Source organism: Vigna radiata, chromosome 3 (genome assembly GCF_000741045.1).
Source record: "Vigna radiata var. radiata cultivar VC1973A chromosome 3, Vradiata_ver6, whole genome shotgun sequence".
Lineage (NCBI taxonomy): Eukaryota > Viridiplantae > Streptophyta > Magnoliopsida > Fabales > Fabaceae > Vigna > Vigna radiata.
In genome coordinates, this window is record NC_028353.1 from 9496034 (window position 1) to 9515094 (window position 19061).

At 31.2% G+C, this 19061-nt stretch overlaps 4 protein-coding genes across 7 annotated transcripts; 2 read left to right on the top strand and 2 right to left on the bottom strand.

The window, feature by feature from the left end:
• Positions 1–251: 251 nt before the first annotated feature.
• Positions 252–8595, bottom strand: LOC106757942 (calcium-binding protein CML24). Of its 3 annotated transcripts, none has more exons than XM_014640804.2 (2): positions 7931–8595; positions 252–266 (listed from the first exon to the last, which is right to left on the bottom strand). In XM_014640804.2, exon 1 carries the CDS (start codon positions 8352–8354, stop codon positions 7935–7937), a length of 420 nt encoding a protein of 139 aa, XP_014496290.1. In that variant the 5' UTR covers positions 8355–8595; the 3' UTR covers positions 252–266; positions 7931–7934. The 3 variants fall into 3 exon arrangements, with proteins under 3 accessions (XP_014496290.1, XP_014496288.1, XP_014496289.1); XM_014640802.2 differs by lacking the exon at positions 252–266 and adding an exon at positions 5138–5365 and having other exon boundaries at positions 7918–8595; XM_014640803.2 differs by lacking the exon at positions 252–266 and adding an exon at positions 5138–5365 and having other exon boundaries at positions 7931–8594.
• Positions 1901–5531, top strand: LOC106757941 (DNA-directed RNA polymerase III subunit RPC9-like). Of its 2 annotated transcripts, none has more exons than XM_022779393.1 (5): positions 1901–2065; positions 3312–3380; positions 3486–3603; positions 3679–3834; positions 5228–5531. In XM_022779393.1, exons 2-5 carry the CDS (start codon positions 3373–3375, stop codon positions 5414–5416), a joined length of 471 nt encoding a protein of 156 aa, XP_022635114.1. In that variant the 5' UTR covers positions 1901–2065; positions 3312–3372; the 3' UTR covers positions 5417–5531. The 2 variants fall into 2 exon arrangements, with proteins under 2 accessions (XP_022635114.1, XP_014496287.1); XM_014640801.2 differs by having other exon boundaries at positions 1904–2065; positions 3682–3834.
• Positions 8596–11978: 3383 nt separating the features above from the next.
• On the top strand, positions 11979–12318 carry LOC106757538 (polcalcin Che a 3). Its single transcript, XM_014640208.2, has one exon. It carries the CDS (start codon positions 12042–12044, stop codon positions 12297–12299), a length of 258 nt encoding a protein of 85 aa, XP_014495694.1. The 5' UTR covers positions 11979–12041; the 3' UTR covers positions 12300–12318.
• A 726-nt stretch (positions 12319–13044) lies between these two features.
• LOC106756759 (probable serine/threonine-protein kinase PBL7) lies at positions 13045–16409 on the bottom strand. The gene is made up of 6 exons (XM_014639323.2): positions 15573–16409; positions 14960–15217; positions 14708–14871; positions 14520–14599; positions 14257–14404; positions 13045–13661 (listed from the first exon to the last, which is right to left on the bottom strand). Exons 1-6 carry the CDS (start codon positions 16111–16113, stop codon positions 13308–13310), a joined length of 1545 nt encoding a protein of 514 aa, XP_014494809.1. The 5' UTR covers positions 16114–16409; the 3' UTR covers positions 13045–13307.
• Between the last annotated feature and the right edge of the window lie 2652 nt (positions 16410–19061).

Genomic DNA, 19061 nt, shown 5'->3' on the forward strand with positions numbered 1-19061 from the left:
ATATATATATATATATATATATATATATATATATATAATGTAGTAATACGAAGAGTATTTTTTTATATATATTAAAGAAAGGTATATATTTTTACAATAAAAAAGGAGGTGAAAAGAGATACAAAAAGTTTGACTTCAGTTGTGGATGCGTGTTGAAATGTCTGCGGAAGGAGCTTCCTCCTTCCGTCCACTTAACAGGCATGGAAGCATCTTCAGACTAAACATTGGACAGACAATTTTGGCGTACCACACATTTTCCGCATTTTCTGTCAAACCAGTCATCATTAATCAAAACAAATTGGTTGCTCCTCACATTTCATGTTTCCAAGCACACACAAAAAAAAAATGACAATTCCTTTGTTCAACTTAAATGCCATCTTTAACTTAATTGGAAACTAATTTGATTAGATGTTACACAAATGATTAATTAATCTTTTGTGTATATAAATACAATGGAGTTTAGAATTTATAATGAAAAATTGGTATTATCCAAAGAAGTGAGGACAATTAATTGGTTGGATTGGATGGTTTGTAATGTGTGGAGAGTAGCAATGTGAAGCGAAATTGTGTGCAGTGGGTCCTTGAGTGTGTCTACCTTAAATTTGTTCTCTCAATGTCCTTTTTCAAATGACCAAGTTGATGCCAAGACATGCGGGGAAGAAAAACATTATTATTGGTCCCACACACTCAAATGCAATGAGTGAGGATTCATTTCTTCAATAATTTTGAGATACTATTATCCACTCATAATGTAGTTTTGTTATTTAAATTGGGCTTCTATGCATTACACTATTTTGGGCCGTTGGTCTGTCATGGACCTAACATCACACAACCAACTAGCTTCACACTTCAAGTCTCCTTCCCACTCAAGTTTCAAATAAAACTAAATAACATGATAGGAATTAAATAATATGATATGATGTAAGAAGAAAATGATAGGATAAAGGAAACAAAACTCCTAAATTTATCATCTTTTATTGATTAGCCATAATAAATGGTTTATATGATATAATTCATCTTGTTAAATCTCTCAAAATAAAGTTGAAATCATATGTCCCTATATCACTGAAAAGATGCATACTTAATTCATCAGGATTATTGAAAAATAAACTTTTTTATACTAATTGTCCAATAGATGAAATATTTAATCCTAGAATATCGAAAAGTTTATTACACATTTTAAGTATTTGTTGCATGTTGAGAATCCACAAATGAAGATGGTTGTGAGTATGGAGGTAGTGACGAAGATGAAGAAAAACAATGTAAAAGAAAAAGAAATTAGAAAAAAAAAAAAAAAATATATATATATATATATATATATATATATATATATATATATATATATATATATATGAAATTGTATGTATAAGTTAATATATGGATGAATTTTATAGGACAAATTCTAATTTTGTATTAATATTGAGGGACAAATATATTTTTAATTCTTAAAATTATATTCAAAATTTTTTCTTTATTTTGCTTTAATTTTATAATTGTTTGATTAGTGTTTGTGTAATTGTACTGCATCATAATTAATTTTGAAGAGTAAAAGTTATTTAAATTCATATTGTTAAGCTCATAATCTTGGTAGTGAATGCATTTACAAGGGATATAGCTGATATGGTATGTTGAGGTAATTGAGTAAATTTTGAAATCGATATATAACTTTGGAATAAGAAGAATTGTTTATAATTTAAGTAGGTGACAATTTGAGGTATACCAAGCTATTTAGTCCGTAATCATATTATATAATTAATAAAAAAAAATTAAGAATAAAATTTCAATTAAAAAATATAAATTTATTAAAAGTATAGACCAAAATAATTAATTAAGGACCTGATTAAAAGCTTCTAAATTGATGCTCACTTAAAACCTAATAATCAAGCTTAAAATCAATTAAAATCTGACCCACCCACCACTTAGAATAAAACTGTGGTCTGTCTCCCTTTCTCTACTTAACCTAGAACACGGCGGAGACCGGTCTCTGACTCAACAGCGTACAGTTTTGAAGAAGGAACTGACCAGTGCGGGGCAGAAGAAGAGTGAAATCTTAATGTTCTAATAAGTGAGTTTTCTTCACTCGCACATCAAAGCACTGTAATTTTAGGTTTTATAAATTATTCTCTTCGAACTCGTCAACTTGGTTGCAAAATCGCCATACGGTTCTAATTCTACTCACTTTACATCAAAATCAAGTTTGTTTATAGAAACTTAAACTCGTACGATTGTTCGCTTTCCCTTCATATATACCAAGCATTTGCTCACTGCTAGTTACTTATATAATGAGAGTGTTCTAAGTGAGACGTAGTTGATCTTTCACACTACATTTTATTAGGATTTTTAAATTTATTGTGTGATGTGTGACCCACTTGTTACTGACCCAACAGTTCATTACCCACTGTTATTTTGATTTTGCTTTTAATCTTTTTTTCCCCTCTTGCCTTCTGCATGGGAAGAAGATTGCTAATTCTATATATGTAATTAAACAAATAGTTTAAACTACTTTCACTCATTTTATTATATACTCAGCTAGCCAGTCCACAATAATAATATTAAGGTTCCTTTGTCAAAATAAAGGAATAATTTTTTTCTGTTCCACCACTCAAGGTAAGTTTGATTAAGTCATTTGTTGCTTTATAATTTGGATCCAGTATCTAACATAAACTTTGTCTAGAATTTCAACATTGGCAAATTGATGTAAGAATAACTACCAAACAACTAGAAGAGTAAATGAAAAGAAATTTGGCAATACTCATTCAAATTGCATAAGTTACAGAGAATTTCAGAGCATGATAGGGCAGGCCTATGCATCTTAAATATAAGAACATATATAAAAATATGTTTGAATCCACTCCTAATCTAATGGGTTCAACTTTAGGGTAAGTTGGTCCGTGACAGTATATATATCTATTTCTTTCCTTGCCTCTACTTAGTTTTCTGTCTTTGTTGCCTGTTTTACTGGCACTATTTTTGATTCACATTTCTGTTCACTTGTACCATTTAAAGTAATGATCTTCCATTACTTGCTAAATACTTATCCAGTTATACTTGGCCAAAACTCATTGTAACTAAACACCTTGTTTATAAAACCAGTAACAAAGTTTTTTGCTGGCAAGAAATTATTTGAGATTCTGCATTGGTTCAATATTTGAACATTGCTATTTCTTTAGTAGGAGAAACTACACTAACTCAATTTTGTTGCTTCTAATGCCCACCCCACCCAAATTTTGCCCTAAGTTAAAATTGTATTAAGATGTAATTTTTGATAATTCAATTATTTAATTTTGTTTTTATTTGTTGCTTTATTGCAGAAGCAAAGGAGAAACTCCCTTTTTGTTACTTCCTTCTCTATCTCTCTCTAGTGTCTTACAAATGAAGATGTATGGTTCCTCCAGTGTTTTTGTTTTCGAATTAATACACTATTTCTAATTGAACCTTTCTCTTATCTATTGGCATATGGGTGATGTTTATTAACTTTTTTATAGCTTAGAGGCCAATGCTGGTGCACTCACAAATTTTGAGGTCCTTGATTTCTTACGAGCCAAAGGAGCTTCCAAGGATCCAACAAGGGTTATTGCCAAAGTAGCGCAGTCTGAATACAAGGTTAGGTTTGCTTTTTTCTAATAGATGCCAATATTTTTTAAGTTCTATTGGTAGATGAATCTCCTGCACATCTAGCAGGTTTATGATTATTTGGTTGACACTCCTGCCTCTAATCAAACAAGAGAGAGCATCAACGAGTTTTTGACTAGTATTAAACGGCATGACCTAGCAAAAGCCGAGGTTCTGAACATATTAAACACTAGGCCAACTGAAGATGTTGAATTATTCCCTGTAAGTATTAAAATTTTAATTTTTCCACTTATTTTAAACCACATAGTTAGAAGTTATTAGCTCTGCAATGTGTTTCTGTTATTTGCCTTCAGCTTTGAAATATGAGGTATGAAGTGTTGAGTTTTAACTTTTAAGCTGTGATGTAACTTGTCAACTCTAGCATATAAGCAACAAACAATTCTGACAATTAACAGGTATTATAGCATTATTATTCCTATTTTTTCTTGTCATATCTAATCTGCTCTGATAGTATCAAAATATAGTTTCTAAGAAAACTGTTATTCGGAAGGTCAGCCACTTTGGAGACATGTCCCTGCATGGTTAATAGCACAGAATGATAAAAAAGAAAGAGTATTTAGTTGATCCTTAATTCACATCTTAGGTGTAATAAGCCATAGAATTTTGAATGATTTGTTCACCATTTGTATTTTGTTATGAATTCCCGAATTTCTTTTCTAGGGAGTCCTGTAAGCGGGAGACAATTAGACTTATAAATGCCTGTCAATGAGTTTTAGAAGGTGAACCATATTGATAAGTGAGGGGCTGCCTTGTGAGCTATTGAAGTCATAGGTTCAAATATTAGAAACATACTCTCTATTCTCCATTTATGAGGATAAGGCTGCATGATGCACTGGTCGCCTTTGGTTTGAATACACCAGTTAATGTTCATGGGCTAATCCTGATGGACCAAATCTACAAGATTTAATCGTTTAAGTTTTTAAATCTCTCTGTTTTGCTACCTTAGTGAACTTTTACTTACCACAAACTTTGCTCATTTAAGGGGATGATGGAGTATATTATTATACATTTTAACTTATTATACACTATAATTTCTATTTAGATGACGGTATAAAATATTTTTACATTTATAGAATATAGTCAGTGTAGCTATACCTATTATTATTTTTGTTTAAAAATTACTCCTTCCTTAAGAAAAATTTACTCGGGGAGAGGGTTTAATGTTAATGGTTAAAAATACATGAAAGACAAAAAATGTTCAATTTATTTTGTAGAGATTAAAATCAAAATCCAACATTTTTGAAGGACTAAACCGTTTTAACCCTGTAGCTGATTATCATATTTTGGTCAAATTTGCTTTTGGATATTTAAATTCCTGATTAATTGTGTTTGCATAAGGAGTGAGCAGGTTGGAATCATCAGGATTGCAAGTCTGCCATTTTCTACTGGTCATAATTTTTAAGCCAAAAAATTAAAGGACTGTGTTATGCTTGATAATAATTTTCTGCCACGACAGTATTGTTATCTCTAATTCTGAATCTCGAGTAGGACTTGGATTTAGGACTCTGATAATGTGGTTTAAGATATTTAGTGTATTTCAATAGGTAACCCTACGAAACTGTAATTAAGCAGTTTGTTCACTTTGATTACACAGATCATAGAGAGTTGTGAGAAGCGTTTTCCAATAGATGAAGAGGTGGCCGAAATAGTAGAGCTGGTGACAAGAACATTGCCGCCACCTCGCAATATGAAGCAGGAAGAAATCACCAAGGGTGACGAAGAAACTGCTACACTGAAAAATGAGAACGATGAGGTTATTGAAGATCCCATGGACACAAGATAACACAATTAATTGGGTGCTATTCATATAAAATTGCATCTTAATTTTATGTACAATTTTATTTTTGTTATCTCTCTTTATCATATTATATAATGTATAAATTTATCACTTTTACTTTTTGCTAGGTGTACATTAAAAATTGATATATTTTTTTTATTACATGATTACTTTCTAAAATATATCAACTTTTTGCTTGAAAATCTCATCTCCAGATGGCTTGTCGAAATTGTCATGTGTATTTCATTTTTTTTATTAACTTAAAAAATATTAATAATATAAATATTTTTTTATAATCATTCGATTATAGATTATACTGTATAGCGTGATAATATTTTGACAATAATTGCTTTAAAAATCTTATCTAGAACAATTTTAATTAGTTTATGGAAGCTATTTTTTATGTTTTATTTTTAGCACGTATTATTTTCAAACAACTGAATTAACTTATATTAGTCTAATTTAATAATAATCTTGAGCTTGAATTGGGAACATAAAATTGTATTAGATATACTAGTTTTTAATTTTAATAACATTAAAATAATATAATTATAAAAATATACGTAATTTTAAAACAGTAATATTAAAAAACCTTAAAATAATACAATTTAGAAAATATATAATTTTATAAAAATCAGGTTAAAAAAATGATAGTTACTTTAAAAAAATGTTTAATTAGTTTGAAATTATTAGATATATTATCTTTATTTTATATTATCTTTTACATTTAGTTAGTTTGTTATCATTTCTTATTTATATTTTGTGTTAAGTTCATATTTATTTTATTATAAATAGATGATCCTATGTGTATATTTAACACAAGGAAGATTAATCACATATATAGTTTTCACTATATTCAACATGGTATCTAGAGCCTAAAGTTCTTTTAAGAAAACAAATTTTTGTTGTCTTTACTACTACACTCGTCGTTTCGGCGACGGTGCCATTTACCGTTGCCAGTAGTGCCATCGTCTACCATTGTCACTATCAGAGTTCAAGTTTTGACCGACGATCACATGGTTTTAATCGTCTCGGTCAGACGACCACTGTGTCATCAACGATGCCTTCATCTGAGCTTCTATGCGTTCTCAACTCCTTTTGATCTGTTCCTTTTTTCTTCGTGCATGGTGGCATGTCTAATAGCAATTCATAACATCGAGGTCGCTCGTTTTCCTCTTTCAAGTTCATCATCGACGTCTCGTCTCCTCTCAGGAAGCTATTCAAAGCATTTAGGTTGCTCTTTTCCTTTTTTGAGGTGCCTTGATTGAAGAATTTTGGATTTTTTTATGGTTTCTCTTTTGTTTTTATCCGTGGCTTCTTCCGTTGTTGTCTCTTTTGACCATTCTTTTGTGACCATTGCAAGTAGATATTTTCACTGAGTCTTCATGAATTATATTAATAACAAGCTTGACACATACGATTTGTATGCATTAGCTTGATGATTATCTTTATTTTATATTTATCTTTTATCTTTAGTTTATTTGTTATTATTTCTTACTTGTATTTTAGGCTAAACCCATATTTCTTCTATTATAAATAGAAGATCCTGTATGTATATTCAACACAAAAGAAAATTAATCACATAATTTTCACTATATTGAACATATATAAAGAAAAATAATTTAATTATTTATTTTATTAAATAAGTAAATTGTTTTTTATTTATTAAAAAGTAATAATCGAATTAAAATATAACATTAAAGAAAGTTATTAAATAATAAATCTCTTAAAATGAAAATAAAATTTTAGCATCTGTATTGATTTTAGCTGGATTGAAGAATCATCATCTATTACCTATATACTATTAACTCCCATTGAAAACATATATTGTGGTAAATATACTAGAATGTTTGTTGTGTTTTTAATTAAGTGTCCGATTATTTTAGGCTAACCAGACTTACTATAGTATTTTTCTTCCATAGGCAATATAATTGGATCGTTGTACTATTGTAAAATTTTAAACAAAGATTTGATTTTGGATCGTTCCTGTATAATGTAGGTAAACTAAACTATTATTTTAGTCTTGAAAACTGTAGTTTAGTTCCATTTGAGTGTCATCTAAGTTTATAGAAGTATTCCTCACAAAGAAGTTCACAAAAGTGTTAAATTGAAAAAGTTATTGAATATATAATTTAGGCGTTAATTTAGCTTTGATGCAGTAACTTATATATGTTAATAGTTATTTTTATTCTTCAACTTAATTGTTTACTGATATATATGTTTTCACTTTAATAGACAGACATATATTAGTTTGAGTGGAACTCATTTTAGAATATTCAAGTGACACATGGATTATATTTTCAGAAATTTTTGATCAATAAGTCCCTATCTATCCTTTAGAAAAATTATTAAAACTGTTGTTGGATTGTGAGAGTAAAATCTGTTTATAGTAAGTAGTAAACAGTAAAAGGAATTTTTTTTTTCCATTAATTCCACATCTTAATTAAATCACGCTACATTTGCAATAAACAGAATAATTGTAAAATGCATGTCATTCATTTACTTACATAAATGACTTACTAAACTACGAGCGCGTCATCATCTTCTTGAACTCTTCGAAATTCACGCTGCCGTCGCCGTCGGCATCCACGTTTCCGATCATTCTCCGGCAGTCACTGAGGGAGCACTTCTCCCCCAGCCTCCGCATCACGGAGTGCAGCTCCTTCGCCGAGATCAGTCCGTTCTTGTCCAGATCGTACAGCTCGAAGGCCTCCCGGAGCTCCCTTCCGTCGCCGCCGCCTCCGCCGGAGTGGAACTCCCCGAACTCCTTCAAATCAATGTAGCCGTCGCCGTTGCGGTCGAGCTCCGCCATCATGCGTCGCACCTCCTCCGTGGTGGTTTTCGATCCCAGCGCCGCCATCAACTCCCTCAGCTCCGCGCACGAGATCTTCCCGTCGCCGTTCTTGTCGAACTTGTTGAAGATCTTGCGCACCTCGTCGTCCATGGCGACACCGAGAGAGAGAGAGAGAGAAAACGAAAACCAGAAAACTGAAGAGTTTGGGGTTGGGTGAGTTCCGCTCCAGCTGGTTGCGGTGACTGACTCGCGCTTTATAGAAAGCGCGGTTATGAGATTGGATGAGTGAGGCAAACGCGTTAAGAAGTTGTGAAAGAAAGGAAGTGTTGTGTGAGGTGTGAGCCAAACGCGGTATTGTTGAGTGTTGCAGAAGCGGTGAGGTAGTTAGTTAATTGAAAGCGAAGGAAGGAAGGTTTTATTAACCACAAGAAGTTGGAACGCGTGGCATCTCCTCGTGGAGTGCACGAGAATCAATATATCATGTCCTTATCATGTTTTGTAGAATTTCTGCCTACAAAATTGTTTCTAATAATTTACAAACGTACTTATTTTTAATTAATTACTTATGCTGAAATTATAGAACAGGACATATTGACGGTGATGATGCGTGGTCACATGGTGACATAGTGAAGTAGAGATAGAATAGAAGAGAAGAGAAGAGAAGGATATGGTCCACATACTCACACATCACATGCCATCATATGTGATAAAAGTGACCTTACTCATGAAATGTTTATTCATTTGGCGCCAACTAATTAATGGTCTTTCTTCAAAGGAAGAAACAACTTTTACCAAATATGAACAACATTTCTTTTTTTCTTTGTAAAAGAAGACAAAGGTAAAATAAAGTGCCACTGTGTTTAGTTTAGTTTAGTTTAGTTTAATTTAGGTAGTGAATTTTAAAATTCAGTGTAATTATTTTTGGGTGGTACATCTATCCACTTTGATGGTTAACAAACACTATCCATTATAAAGTTGGTTTTTCTTTCCAAATAAAATTTCCATAATTGGTGATAAAGATTAAAATCCGTCATATGGAGATGTTGTAGAGAACTAAATATTATTGAAGACAACGGGGAGTTGTTGCTGTTGTTTTGTTAATTGTAGCATGAATTGAGGTTGTTTTGATAACAGTGTTTTGAAACATGTCTTATTTGCTTGCAGTTGTCGTTGAAGTGGAAGGGGTTTAAGGTGGATGGATGCTTTGACAACACTGGCATCCCTGTTTCTATGGCGACGACAACATTATCACAAATAGCTGTACAATAATTACACTTTTCATTTTGTCGCATATTCAGCTCAAATTATCAGCAAACCTTTTACCCAATCTACTTCAATTTATGGTTTGAACTTCTGTAGCTGATCATTTTGTCCTTTGATGGACTATTCTACATCAAGCTTTCTAGGTAGAATTTTTCTCAACTGATCACTCTAAAGAGAACTCTTTTGAACCACTATTATAGAATGAGTTTCTTTGAGTTATTCGTTTTTGACTTATGAATCTGGGTCGATCTTCAAGACATCTTCATGGTTCATTATTTTCACCCAACACTATAATTGACTACTTACAGAATCCTCATTGTTAACAATAAAATAATGAATTAATTTATTAATATCAATTAAGATATTATTGAGTCCTGATTTAGATCATAAAAAAAAGATAAAAATTCATACTAAATTATTATAAATAAAAGTTTAAAGTATGATTTTGAGATACATGCATATAATATATATGAGTATATCAATTGCGAATCAAGAATAAGATAAAGAATAAGATAAAGAAGAACCATAACACCATAAGCAATTAAAAGCCACCATTTTAAAAAACATCGAGAAGCTCTTTCTCATGTCCGCACCACCGTGCTCCTTTCGCTCCACCAGTGTCCTCCACGCCACTGCCATCGATTCCTTTCTTTAAGACATGAGGGAAGTAGAAATGGTGGTTGCTTTAATGGTAAGCTGCTTACTAGTGTTACAAATCGACTATTAAACTATTGACGCGTGTTTGTATAAATTGCACTAATGACATATTTTGTATATTTGTATAAAATAATTAGTCTATTTGTATGATATTGTAAGATACCATGACTCTATAATTAAGGTTTAAGTGAATTGTTATATTATGATTTTGTATATATTATTATGATGTTTGTATATTAGCTCGATCATTTTTGCATTTGTTGTTTTTATATGCAATAATCCTTTTATAAAGGTACAAAGAAAAATGCATAACACTAACAAAAAATACATAATATTAGAAGAAGTTTGAGATAATCTTTTAGTCTTCAAATTTTCTTTTTTTAATAAAATTTATAGTGGTTAAAATATATTTTTTTATTGAAATTTTCAATAAAATAAAAATTAAATTTTATTTTAATATAATGGAAAAATTTATCCCAAATTTCGTTGTGTCTTCTGTTGGTTGAAACAGATGCTATCGTTCTCGAATCTCATCTTCTAATGACAAAATTTTGACAATTTCATTCAGAGTTTTTTCTTTTAAAATTCATTTATGAATTTGACACATTAAATCAAAATAAGAAAGTTGAATACCTATATAAAGGAAATTTGTAAACCAATTACATTAAGGTGTTTTCGATTCAAAGTTATCTATTGATCCCTTGTCTTCTAGCAAAATGGCTAAATCATTTCCAGAACTCAATGAAGAAATATTTTCACATTTCAAAAGGTAAACGACAAGGTGCAAAGAGAAATTAGAGGGCTCACCAACCCAAACCCAAATACCTATCTCTAAAGTTATATAACATAAAATTACAACATAAATAATGAGAAGAGAAAATACATAAATAAAATAAAGGAGAAGCTCCTCCACATATAATCAAGTAATAATAATGCTTACGTTATTACGTGAAGTAAAAAAATAAATTGTTTTTTAATTATGAAAAATAACTTTTAACATAACAATAAAAGTTTAATCTAACAATTAGTATTATCGATTATTTTTCAGTGATCATCTCATATAAGTATGTTTTAGAAAAGTTGTTCTGTTGTAGAACCGTGATGCAAATGAAAGGTCACCATGAATACTTGTGGTTAAAAAATCACGTTCAAGGTATATTATTTTGGAAGAGATTCATATTTAAGAGAAATTATTTTAAAGTTTTTATATGAAAGTGAGAAAACGATATCACAAATTGCATAGTACAGGCATTTTAATATGACAATTTTGTTTTCTTTTTTATTTCCCCTACCCTGTCAATTTATCATGTATAATGCATGCAAGTAGTACGTAATAATGGTTAATGATTAGTTCTCTATTGTGTTTCTCAAATAAGATAGATACGATTTTAAACAATCCCATATTTCATCTCCTTGTTTGGAAGAAATTTTGGAGGAATCTACATAAACGAAGGTCAATAAAGAAATTTTACAATGTTGGATATAACCGCCAATCCAAGGTTTGAAAACCTATTCTTCTTTTGCTAATTATGGTTTGTTACTTTGGGGACACAGGATAAAGCAAATCCCTGAAGAGGGACCATGCATGTAGGACTGTGTGACATGTCATTTGACAAAGTGACCAAATTTAGCAAAACATTTTCAACCATTCTATAAAAGATCATGTACTTCCATTCATATTTAAAAAAAAAAAATGATTTTGGCCAAGTTTGGTAAACAAATTGTGAATTGTGTTATCTTTGTTAATTAGGCCTTAACTGTCAATAATAAGTAAACCCCATCAACTAAAGATGGTATAATCTTATCCAGATTGTTTAAAAGCCAAACTCTTAGGCCTTTAACCTCAATCTCCGTTTTAAGTGTAACACCAAAACCAGAAGAAACTCATTCTTTTACGTACAATACAAACATTCAACAATGGCCGAAGATGATCCACAAGATGTAGCTGATAGGGAACGAATTTTCAAGCATTTTGATTCCAATGGTGATGGGCAAATCTCTTCACAAGAGCTTGGTGAAGCCCTTAAAGCACTCGGATCTGTTACCCCAGATGAAGTTCAACGGATGATGGATGAAATTGACACAGATGGTGATGGCTTCATTTCTCATCAAGAGTTCACAGATTTTGCACGAGCCAACCGTGGTCTAATCAGGGATGTAGCCAAGATTTTCTAAGTTTTCCCCATTCAACAATATTTACATCACAATCATTGTCAATGTGTGTTCATCATTTTTATATACGATGTAACAATGGTAGGTTCTTGATGTTAACCTCTTTGGGGGTTAGTTCATGGAGTCGTATGGCCTAATGCTTTTGTTGTATAGTCATGTCTTGGTATAAACTTAACGTGATTGTTTTTCGCATGTTCATTATTATAAGGGAAGGTCATTGACATTAAGTTAGAGGCAGTTGAGATGCTCTATTCTCAATAAGATACACCAGAAGTTATGTAAATCAAAATCTTAATCCTTAAGGTTGAAACCAGACGCAGAAACATTTTTTTTTTTTTGACATAACTCATGAACTTGAATAAAAGATAAATAAATGTACAGAGCTATATATATATAAATAAAATAAACCATATGCTAAAACTAAATTTATTGATTAAAAAGTATCTTTAATTTATACATTGAGTGTTCATCGTCGTCTATTCTTAATGTATTCCCTGTGTGTCCTTTATTCTTTTACTTGTTGAGGGGCATTATGAATTAGGTGGGGCAGAAGTAGAATAGGGTCTTCTCAAAATGGAAACTCCACAGAAAACCTTTCTCTTCACTATCATATAAATGTAACCAATTTTGCTAGTAACTATGTTAGAGATCATATGTCAGTTGAATATCTTCTAGCTTTACTAATAACTGAAATATGTTCAAGAACCTCAATAACCAAACACCTGCAACGAAATGATACAAAAACATATTTATGAGAAAGAAAGCTTTAAATGAAATTAAAAGTCATAAATTTCCCAACATGAATTGAACATGATTCACAAACATGAATGAAAATCTATTAGGTTACCCTTTGTGAAAAGGGAAAGGGAAAGGGAAGGTATCTACACACAATCTTCATCTAAGCTCCTATTTCTATTTACAATTTTAACTCGCTCACATCTAATCTTTAGCACTCTTAGTCACAATCATAACAAAAAGTAAAAGGTTATTGAAGAGTTGTCAACATATGTTTTATCGACCATAGAGATAGTCATCATCCTCAAACTCTGCAACTCCTAGCATAGCTAAAGCCAAGTGACTTTTCATCTCATTATTTGTTTGTTGTAACTGAGAATAACAATCAATCACGCATCCATTTCCAAGAAAACTGGATTTCTTTTTTCTGGACAAAAGAGGCTCTTCTTCACCCTTCAGTATTGCAATAATCTCACGTATGCCAGGCCTCCGAGATTCTTCATTAGTGACACAGGCAGCTGCTGCTTCAATCATTCTACCCATTTGATTTGAGAATCTTAGACTGCACTTGAGTTGAGGATCAAGCAACTCCTCAATGGCACCTTTCCCTTTCTGTAGAAAAGGTTTGGCCTGCAAATGAATTTTGGATTGGACATGGGTTAACAAGACCATATCAATTCCATATTACTGTTCTTAACTTAAATGCAGTGACGTAATTACTCGCACAAATGCGGTCATAAATGTGAAACTTTCGTGGAACCTTTCTACTATAAAAGAAAACATAATTCACCGTGGATACTTCAATGTAAATGAATAAACTCCCTAATTCCATTCATCCACCAAGAAGAAGATACTTATTAAAGTCTATATCTAAGCTATTAAGATGCATTACAAATCTAGCTGTCATGTTTTACAGTTTAAATCAACGTCAAGTAAGTTTGATTACAGAAGCAGATAAAATAAACAATGTTCAATTAAATTTTGTTTTGTATAGGAGTACACATTAGGTACATAATGTTCTGTCACCTAGAACCAATGAACTAAGGTGAAATTGGTGTTATTGATTTATTGCTTTGATGTACAAAAAGATGCAGTAGATTAAGCTAAAGAAGATTTTTGCTACTAGCAATCATATGTACACACACAAGAGGAATAAATTCCACCATCATGATATCATAAAAAAAGAAGGCAACTTCGCAAGAATTAATGCAATAACTCAACTCACCCATAACACCAAGTTTTCTTCTCCTGAAGGTCTTCTTGCCTCAATTGGCTTCCGGCCAGTAATGAGTTCCAGTAAAACCACTCCAAAAGCATATACATCAGTCTTATCCGATACTTTCCCATGTTGGAAATACTCAGGAGCCAAATATCTGTAGGGAAAGCAGAGGCATAGAAGATTTATTTTCAGCTAATCTCAACATGAAAAGAAATTATACACACGAATAATATTTTTGAAGAATCAAGATAAAAGGCTGAAGTTTGTACCCAAATGTTCCTTTGACGGTTTTGCAAAGGAAAGGAACTGAAGGTGCAGAAGTCCATGTAGCTAATCCGAAATCACATAGCTACAATTTAACAAAAACAATCAGAATGACTTGCATGAGCTCCATGCGAGACAGATTTTACATTACATAACCACAGGTCTACGATTGATTCACGAGAAAATGTCCCACCTTGGGAGTCTTCCTTGAAGAAAGCAGAATGTTTGAGGGCTTAATATCTCTGTGCACAACACACCTTTCAGTCCCACTATGCAGATAAGCCACAGCTTCAGCAATCCCAATTGCAACTTTGTACCTCACAGACCAAGGAAGAGGTGAACTACCCTTCTTCCTTCCTGCAAAAAAGACATGCCAGAATCAGTGAAATTCCCCAATTCAAAACCTCACAAAAGAAAGAGCAGGTAAATTCTGAGAAATTAATACCATGCAAGTGGCGCTCCAGACTGCCCCCTGAGACATACTTGTACACCAAAAACAGACCCTCCTCGGGATCAATACAAAAACCCACAAGGGGAACGACATTTGAACTGTGAAGAGAACTAGCAATCATCAACTCTCTGCAGAAGGCCTTGGCAGATTCCTTGTCTTCCTTGTCCAACCGTTTGATTGCCACAGCAGTCCTCAAAAGGCCAACTCTACCCCTAAAAACACAGCTTAATGCCCCTCTCCCCAACACCCTCCCTACATACACCATAACATAGAAACAAATCATGATCTCACACAAACCAATCAACTTTCATAAAAGAACAATAAAAAACATCCAAAGCATATATAAAAAAAAAAAAAGGTTAATAATGTCTTTAATACATGAAAAAATTCCCCAATTTCAACTTTAGTCTTGACTTTTAAGATGAATAGTTTCTTCGCTATATTTTTTTTTATACTACTCAAACTTTAGTTCTAAAACATTAACACTTTCTCCTCCATAATTTAGGTATTTTGAAAAACATACAGAAATTAAAACCAAAATTTAGTACTTTTTACCAGGACTAAAGTGTTTATTAACCAAAATAAGAGGAAGAAAAAAATAACTTACCCTTGGAGAAATTCCTAGTAGCAGAGAGAATTTCACCATAGCAGAACCTGATCAAGGAGTGAGCCACAGGGGATATGCTCTTCTCCAAGGACTCCATTCTCCTCCATTTGATTTCCTTGGCGCGAGATTCACTCACCCCATTGTCCAAATTAACCATCAAAACGGTCGCAGCACTGGAAGAACTCATGTTGAGGGACTCCAACTCAACCTGAGAACAGAAACTGAACCTGAAAGAGGAGTGAACCGATTGAGGGTCAGCATTGGACAATTCTGCTCCACACCCACCAGACTCCGCGAGCAACCACGCCTTGTTGTGTTCCAAATTCGTCTTCTTGCCATCGCTGAGTCCCCTCTCGGAGCCCCTCCGGCGCCGGGAAGGGTTGGCCACACAGGCAAGACCGAATTCCCAGATCATTTTTCTGAGCAAGGTTCTGAATTTGAGCTTGTTGTAGTCACAGTAGTGATCTACAACTAAGGGGGAAGAGGTTTGGTCATTGGAAAGGTCCCTGGAATCAGTGCAGGGGCCTTGGGATAAACCCATTATGAAATAGATCCCAACAACAAGCACAGAAACCCAGAAAAGCAAAATGGGGTAGAGAGAAAGATAAAGAGAGAAAGAAAAAAGAGGAAGCAATGAAAAATAAAAAAATTGAAGCGAAAAAGGTTAATGGTGCTTTGCTTGTGGGGTGAGAGAGAATTTTTAAAAGATGGAGAAATGGAAAGGAGGCATGGTGGCTGTGAGTATAAATAATTGGATTTAAAGTAATGTAATGCTGCTGCCTGCTACTGCAGAGTCGGAGAAGGTCAAAAAATATTGAAACACCCCTCACTCACACCAATCTTCTTTTCTTCTTCTTCTTCCTTTTAGTAGTTTCTGCAATTATTATTATTATTATTTTAAGAGTAATTTAAATAATTACTCTTTACTCTCATTGCAACTAATAAAATTATTTCTTAGAAAGATTCGATAATAATAAATAAATAATAACTCTTTTAATTTCATTCCTTTTTAAGGTTTAATTCAACGCATCTTATAATGGAAATATGCATAGGGAGGGGTAAATTAACATATGTGAGCTTATTATTTGTGGTAATTTTATTCTATAATTAAAAGATATATATAGGGTTGAATCTTATAAATAATAATAGTTAGCATTATAATTAAATGTAAAGTATTTAATTGATAATAATAAAAAAATAATAACATTAAATATTGTATTGGGTAGGTTAGGAAAGGGAATCGTGTGGTTTGAAGGACTGAAGAAGACGGGGAACCCACAGGAGGACAGCATTCTTTAGTTGTTAGGGACACCACTCTAATCAAGTTAGAATAATCCTTTCACATGAAGTTCCTGTTCATTAAATTATCTAAGAATAATAATAATACTTACTCATTTATTCTTTCTTTTTTTCTCAAAAACATTTTTTTAAACTAGACTGAATATGCAGCGTTTGGTTTAATTTATTTAACAAATTATTTTTTTAAATAAATAATTTTCTCGTAAATCTGTAAATAACTCCAATTTATGTTAGAATATTTTTCTTTCAATGCTTTGTAAATAATCTATAATTATTAGAATTTATTCATTACCATATTTCATGTTTTTGGATTTATTAGAAATTAACTTTTATACAGTAATGTCACCATGTAACTGTTATAACATTGAATAATATCAAGAAAAAAACAATTACTCGTCTTTCAAATATTTTTAATAAACAGGTTGAATAATACTATATTAGTTGTATTTTGAAATATTTTTAGCAATGAATTGTATAAATACGTATTCATATATTTAGTAAATTCCCTTTTTAGTTGATATTTTTTTTTTAATATTACTTCACAATAAATATGTTATTAACCTTTCTATAACTATTACATGATAAAACTTAATGACTTAATTTTTGCTATGTTAGTTTTAATTTATCCTTTCAATCAATAAATTGAAAATAAGTTTTTTCGAAAGGATATTAAGAATAACAAAAATACAGCAATAGCATTTATTGAATTAAGAGCGTTAAGAACATTGACTAACAGTTACCGAAAAATATTATTAATTTATTTTACCATAATTTTAATAAGAAAATTGATTATTAAAATCAATATTCTCGTATCTCCATACCAGCTTAAATACAACTTTTTACTTTTAGAATGTGTTTGAAAAAGATGACTTATAAAAAAAAAAAAAAATCAGCTGTTTCTAGTTAAAACAAAAAGGATGCTATTTTAAAAAATTTCAGCTGTTTTTGGACAAAAAGAAATTAATAGTTTCAATTATATGTTTAGAATAACAGTTGAAATTTGTAAAAGAAAATATAGTATATGTTTAGAATAGCAGTTTACTATATTTTTTTAACATTTTTTCTTTCCAATTATATATATACTTTTTCATTTTATAGAACTGTTTTTTATTGTATCCCAATAAAATAATTATCTTAAATTTTCCTTTTTAATAAATTTGTAGTTATAAAAACTAATTAAATTAGAATTAATCATGAATATATAATTTAATTGTTTACAGTTATAGTGAGCTTATTTTGGAATAATATAATGCAGGTGGAGTTCTAGTATTATGCGAGAAGAAAGACGACTGCTATTAATTAATCAATAATTAAGATTTTGCCTTTTCCAATGAATAAAGGTTATGCTAAAACTCTTCTATGTTTCTTTTAATATTTTAATTTACTTAAAATATTTGCCGTTTTAAATGATTATTTCAATTATTACCACATCCAACCACAGTAGTCTACTTTAACAATAAAGCCTTTTTTTACTGTGTTCAGAATTAAAAGAAAAATGTGTTAATTATTGTTTGCATTCTGTATCCTTAATACATGCAAAGTTTTTGTAAAAGATAGAAGATGATTAGTTTTAAAACATAGTAAATAATAAATGAAGTAATGTTGGTATAATTTTAAAATCATTGTTTGCTGAGTGGGTGAGGAACAAAAAATGGCAGAATGTGGGAGAAAATAGTAAAATAATAATGCCAATATTATGATAAAGATTGGAGAATGGTTTTGTGAAGGAATTGGAAACATGGAAGCCTTTATGTTCATTCGCTTCAAGTTTGGTGACCATCCAACATGACACCGCAGCTTAGCTAGTTTCTTCTTCTTAATTAACTAATACATTTTTTCATTTATTTTTTCAGCAGTTCTGATTTCACCATGAAACACTACAAATTGAAAACCAGACAATAATGGATGATGGAATTACATTAATTATATACTTGAAAAATTTACACAATTGAAAGAGAAAATAATTTTATTTAGTTAATATGATTACATCTTGTATTTATTTTCTGTTCATTCTCTTTCTTTTATTTAAATAAACTAGAAAATTTTCGCTACTTTTTATATTAATTTAAATAATGTATTTTATAATAGTCGGTTAACACTAAACTGGACGGTTCAAAAAGTTAGATATATCATGACAATAATCATAATTACTATTTCAAAACTGAATTATAATAATTTAAGTTTTATTCA

Excerpts from the sequence above, each read along its gene's own strand:
- LOC106757538 (XM_014640208.2), top strand. The coding sequence starts at position 12,042 with ATGGCCGAAGATGATCCACAAGATGTAGCTGATAGGGAACGAATTTTC.
- LOC106757941 (XM_022779393.1), top strand. Across the intron at positions 3,604-3,678 it reads TAGCGCAGTCTGAATACAAG|CAGGTTTATGATTATTTGGT; the intron begins GTTAGGTTTGCT and ends CTGCACATCTAG. Across the intron at positions 3,835-5,227 it reads AAGATGTTGAATTATTCCCT|ATCATAGAGAGTTGTGAGAA; the intron begins GTAAGTATTAAA and ends TTGATTACACAG.
- LOC106756759 (XM_014639323.2), bottom strand. The coding sequence starts at position 16,113 with ATGGGTTTATCCCAAGGCCCCTGCACTGATTCCAGGGACCTTTCCAAT. Across the intron at positions 15,218-15,572 it reads TACTAGGAATTTCTCCAAGG|GGAGGGTGTTGGGGAGAGGG; the intron begins GTAAGTTATTTT and ends TGGTGTATGTAG. Across the intron at positions 14,600-14,707 it reads CTTCAAGGAAGACTCCCAAG|CTATGTGATTTCGGATTAGC; the intron begins GTGGGACATTTT and ends GTTAAATTGTAG.
- LOC106757942 (XM_014640804.2), bottom strand. The coding sequence starts at position 8,354 with ATGGACGACGAGGTGCGCAAGATCTTCAACAAGTTCGACAAGAACGGC.